The sequence below is a fragment of the Salvia splendens genome, chromosome 11 (assembly GCF_004379255.2).
Source record: "Salvia splendens isolate huo1 chromosome 11, SspV2, whole genome shotgun sequence".
NCBI classification, from domain to species: Eukaryota; Viridiplantae; Streptophyta; class Magnoliopsida; order Lamiales; family Lamiaceae; genus Salvia; species Salvia splendens.
The window spans coordinates 3,729,591-3,735,414 of record NC_056042.1 but is presented as its reverse complement, the minus strand read 5'-3'; the positions used below and the strand labels follow the sequence as shown (position 1 = coordinate 3,735,414).

Here is a 5,824-nt window from a genome sequence, read left to right as displayed (position 1 = left end):
ATATAATCATGAAATAATCAATAATGAATGATCAAATACTCAATCTGAAAAAAATGACTCTCATTTTGTCATTTTCATTTTCAGTACGTTTGTAATTAAATAGGAGTATTTTTTTCACATTTCTTAAGACATACTACAACAAATCAAATTAGACTTTAAATTAGTATGAAAATTGAAAACAGAATGATGATTATATACAGAACCACAAGTTAACGGTAACAAAAATAAACTAAAAAAAATTAAAAGTGATAAAAACAACTGAGGGAGGCACCAAAATATGGAATAAAAAATCTCAAAGTCGCCTAAACCATCTTGGATGTACTACTTCATTTGATGAGTAGACATTACAGAACAATCAATTGACACATGGGGTAAATCCAAACCGATCTATCCAAATTTTAAATTGATACAGAATAATTTCAAACATTGTGTAATCGCTGAGAAAAGGTTAAATAAAAAAAATCCAATGATCAGAATGAAGAGTCGCAATTGCAATTAATGGTATAAGATCTAAGTCAACACATGGTGGATTTAGCGCTATTAGAGCATCCGGCTCGCCGGAACGGACGCCGTCCGTGCCGCTGGCGCGGCAACGCACTGTCCACCGCTGCGCTCTCGGTGCCGCTCAATGCATCGAGCTCGTCCGTGCCGCTAAGCAGGCGACGTAGCGCGTTTCTATTCGCCCCTTTTTAAATAAAAAATAATACCAAAAATTTATAAAAAATCAAATTCCCAAAAATATAGTCATTTTATTACCTTTTTTGTTTTTTTATAATTTTTTTAAATCACAAAATCATCTATAAATACACACATTCATCATCCATTTTTCACATCAAATTATCTCTCATTCATATTTTTTCATACAATCCATCTACATCTTCTTCTCTCACTCAAACCTTCTCTAAAAAATTCAAAAATGGATTTCACCGATATCATTGCGGAAGCGGAGCGCGATGACCAAGAATACTATGAACACTATCGTGCCGCCCATGAAGCCGATGTCGCCGCCACTACCCCCGCCCTTCCTCCTCGATCAACTAGATCAATTCACCGCTACATCCCTCGTGACCGAGAGGGAGCCAACGAAAGGCTCGTTGCCGACTATTTTTCCGACCAGCCGCGATTTCCAGAAGATTACTTTCGGCGCCGTTTTCGCATGTCAAAACGGTTGTTTATGCGTATTTTCAACACATTGTCCGCCCGTGTTGAATACTTTCAATCACGTAGAGACGCAACCGGTCGGCAAAGTCTCTCGGCATTGCAGAAGTGTACTTGTGCCATCCGATAACTTGTTACTAGGCAAACAGCTGACCTCTTCGACGAGTATTTGCATGTGGGTGAGTCAACTGGAATCCTATGCCTCAAAAATTTTTGCGACGGCGTTCGTTCTGCTTTCGGTGAGGAATTCCTTCGGGCACCCACCACCAAAGATTGTCAACGGTTGCTTCATCTTCAGGAAACAGTCCACAGTTTTCCCGTTATGCTCGGCAGCATTAACTGCATGCATTGGAAGTGGAAGAATTGTCCGACTGCTTGGAGGGGGCAATACTTAAGTGGCCACAAAGGCGGCTGTCCAACGCTTATCCTTGAAGCGGTCGCCGACTACCGCCTATGGATTTAGCATGCATATTTCAGTGTTACCGGATCCAACAACGACTTGAACGTACTCTATTTTTCACCATTCTTCAATGATGTTTTGAATGGTCTAGCACCGGCGATCGACTTCACCGTCAACGGAAATGCATACCACATGGATTACTAACTCGCCGATGGTATCTACCCAAGGTGGTCGACTTTCGTGAAAACGTACAACAATCCGCAAGACCCGAGACAGGTTCTTTTTGCGCTGCGTCAAGAGTCTGCTAGGAAAGACGTCGAAAGAGCTTTTGGGGTCCTTCAAGCCCGATTCAACATTGTGACGGCCCCGTCTCAGATGTGGTACATTAAGAATATCGCTGACATCATGTACACGTGTATTATCTTGCACAACATGTACACGTGTATTATCTTGCACAACATGATTATAACTGACGAAGGACAGAGGGCAGCTAACTTTTACGACGAGGATGAAGCCGGAAGCTCAACCGCGAGGTCTCCCCCACGTCGAGGCGGGCATACGACAGTGGGCGAGAGGATCGAAACAAGACACATAATGTGCAATACCAGAACGTACATTCAGCTACAAGAAAACCTAATCAAACACATTTGGGCGAAATTCAACCACGAGTAGTGGGTTTTTTTATTTTTATGAATTTAATTATGTAATTTTAAATGTTTAGGATTTTAATTATGTAATTTTTAATTTTTTTTGTAATCTGTAATAGTATTCCAGCATTTTTAATACATTTTAATATTGTGAAAATGTTTTTATTTAAATTGAATAATAGAATGGTGGGACCTTTGAGCATGTCCTTACGAAAAAAAATGAATGTGATTGAGGAAGAGCAAAGAGTAAAAATTAATAAAAATGAGTCTGGACCCATGCTCTTGAATTCCAAATCTAATGACATGATGCATTTGCATTCATTCATCCATCATAATTCACAGCTGGTAATCGACAAAATTAATTGCTGCGATTCGAGTTACGAGCCTTGTGGCAGAGCGTTCAGAGCAGAAGTAAAATAAGAGCAGATTTATTAACCCTATTTATTATATTCCAGTCACAGCACTGAGTGTGTGAGAACACATTTATTCAAGTACAGTAAAAAAATAGAGATGAAGAAGAGGTGGGGTAATATTGCATCAAATAATAATCAAGGAAGATGTATTTTTTAGTAATAATTTAAATATTAAACACAATAATTGCAAAATTGATAAAAAGGAAAATAAATACTCAGCAAAGTACTAATGAAACAGTGAATGCGTACAGGTAAGAGAAAACCCAGTCGCAAGATGATGCGCGTGGGAGGCAGGCGCACCTGCACCTCACATGTCGTCGCTAAAGTCCAGAATCAAGAACCTTTTGAAAAGTAGAAAAAACAGAGATTCCATTTAACTTTCCGGTAATCAAATGCAGATATGATGAAAAAGAGAACCTCATCTCCAAACAAATCTAGTTACAGACAACGCCGAGAATATTTAGCTTTTGGAATAATGAGAACAAACTCACCGGAATTACTTATGTACATAATATTGAAATGAAATTTTGTCAAGGAGGAAACTACGGTAGAAAGTAGAAACGAACCTGAAACGAACCTTCATTCAGAGAGAACTTCATTCAGAGAGAACGTAATGCTGAACCTCAAACTCCCAAATTATTCAAAGAAGGGAAAAAGAGGGAAAAAAAGAGTAAGGGAAAGGTTTGGTATTACCAAAAAAACAAAAACTCTAAGCCTGATTCCTCTCTCTCAAGTTCGATCTGCCTGATTCCTCTCTCTCAAGTTCGATCTGTGCGGTTCTTGCCTTGACTCCTCTCTGCGGTTCTTGCCTTGACTATACTGACTTCTGTTCCCAGCGCTACCACCACCACCACCTGTTTCTTTCCTCGGTTGCGACGCGAACAATGGAAAACCGAAAACGACTGATTTGGACGAGCCGCGGAGGGAGCACACCGGCACGTTGAGGACCGGAGTGACGCGGACGTTGGCTGAATACGACCGCTCCATTCCTCGATGCTTGTGTCTAGGCCCGCCGTTGAAGGTGCTTGGGCTGCTCGAGCTTCTCTCCAAGCTATGGAACACGATTTTGCCGGAGGAGTTCATCCGAGGACTGTCGACGGAAACGCCGCGAACTGGAACGATGATTTCAGGAGCTCTTCTCATCGGGCTGCGGCTAGACCTACACGGTTGTGTACGGTTTTCCGATGACATTGCCGCCGATTTATATTTGGACAATCGGACTCTGGCGAGATTGCTGGCGGTGGATTGATGAGCACTACGACTAGGCTTTTCTGAATCGAGCGAGAGTCGAGGGAGATCGTCGTGCTCGTGGCCAGATGAGGACGATGAGAGAGAGAGCCTGGACGATATGGATATTGATTCGTTGTCAGAGTCCTTTAAGAGCGGTTGATTTAAGGATGAATCTATGGATGTATTCAATGAGGACTTGGAGCTGCGGTGAAGCAAGTGCTTGAGGCCTCTGGAGGAGTTTTTGCTGTTGTTATTCGACGATAGAGACGACGCCATTGTCGGATCCTCTTGCTTCAAATTGTTGTTCTGGTACAGCTTCTTCAATCCGAGAAGCTCCTTCCACCGGCTCGAGCACCGAGGCGCCTTGGGAGAAAACAAATACGGATCTCTCGACGATATCTCATTCCTCCGCCGGTAGCTAGGCGTATCCGGAGATCTGGCTTCGGAAAACGCCGGAACCGACGTCATCGAGTGGCGGATGGAGGAGAGGTGGAGCGGCACGAGTTTTCCGTCGGCGAAAAGCTCATCGGCGGGGAGCATTGCCACCGGATCTTCGAGCCGGAACTCGAAATCGACGAAATCCTTGCTGGAGACCTCCGGATCTGGCTCCTCCAGCTTCTCCTCATCCGCATCGTCCGCCATCGGCAGGCGCTTAGGCGACGAACGATTCGCGGCGCCTTTGGAGGCTTCCTCGTCGGGAAACTCGCGGCTGAACGATATCCTCGGACTCAGCCAGCCGTACGACGGGAAAGCCGCCGGAGGACAGTCGAGGAAATTCTCCGGCGACATTCCGATGTTATTTACGCACGCAGACGCCATCTCCGGCTAACATGCAAAGATTTCACAAACCACAGCGCACAAATCAAGGATCCACCACACAAAAAAAAATCAAAACAAAATCCAACGAGAGATCAAATCTCAAAATATTGATCAGCGAAAAAACGCCAAGTGAAAATCCAGAAGCATGAGCGGAAAGGGAGAGGAGCGGAATGTGGGGAAGCTAGGGTTTGAACAAGGCGGAGCCCGATTTCAATTGGACGGGAGCAAAAATATAATCTAAGAAGAAATTTTAAAAGTTTGAAGTTGCGCATTTATAAAAAAAATCCGAAAATTTTAAAAATTACTCCATAAAATAATAGTAGGACATATATTGAGGAGGGGCAAATGTCCCTTATGGCCGCCCCCACTCCGCCGTCTCCCCACCGGTCTATAGTGCAGGCAGCGTCCACCCCAGGGCGGACGCTATTTTTGGGGCGGAAGGCTTTTCGGTGAGAAGAGTGCGAGGACGCGCCAGGCACGCCTCGTCGCGCCTATAGGCACTCCGACTGCCCCCCGTAATTTAAATTTTTTTTTTCGAAAATTGTATTATAAATACCACTCCACCACCCATTTTACACTCATTTCAAACTCTCTCCATTAATTCACTCTCTAAGTTTTCACTCTCTAAAAATGAAATAAAATGAAAAGTGACTAATTATTTACATTCCGATAATTTTAATTACAATTGATTTAAAATAAACAAAAAATGAAATAAAATGAAAAATGGCTAAAAAAGTGTTGGAAGTGTTCGGCTTATAGCTGCGGACACTTTTTTTTGTGGGCGCCGACAAATAAACTGGGGCTGTAGACAAAAAAAGTGGCAGGGCTATTGGAAGTGTCCGGCTTATAGGGGATACCCTTAGGCCACCCGCAACGCGTCCCGCAGGTGGCTCGTATCTCGTCCCGCCGAGGCGAGACGGCGCCGATACGCGTTGCAGCCTCCCGTCTCGTCCCGGTATCGCCGAGACGCCCGTCCCACCGAGACGGATCGCGGGCTGGCTCGCCATGCGTGACGCCCACTCGCCGGCCCGCGAGTGGGCTTCGACACGCTGACGCAATAAATATTTTTTTTTCAAAAAATTTCAAATTTAATAAAGATAAAATAAATAAATGAAAATCGAAAATGATAATATTACCGTTTTTCGACCGTTTTCCTT

At 43.7% G+C, this 5,824-nt stretch overlaps 1 protein-coding gene across 1 annotated transcript; it reads right to left on the bottom strand.

The window, feature by feature from the left end:
- Window positions 1-2,750: 2,750 nt before the first annotated feature.
- Window positions 2,751-5,110, bottom strand: LOC121754994. The gene is made up of 2 exons (XM_042150281.1): window positions 3,185-5,110; window positions 2,751-2,959 (listed from the first exon to the last, which is right to left on the bottom strand). Exon 1 carries the CDS (start codon window positions 4,665-4,667, stop codon window positions 3,348-3,350), a length of 1,320 nt encoding a protein of 439 aa, XP_042006215.1. The 5' UTR covers window positions 4,668-5,110; the 3' UTR covers window positions 2,751-2,959; window positions 3,185-3,347.
- Window positions 5,111-5,824: the final 714 nt, after the last annotated feature.

Bases quoted from the DNA above. Each gene is read 5' to 3' on its own strand.
- LOC121754994 (XM_042150281.1), bottom strand. From the start codon at position 4,667: ATGGCGTCTGCGTGCGTAAATAACATCGGAATGTCGCCGGAGAATTTC.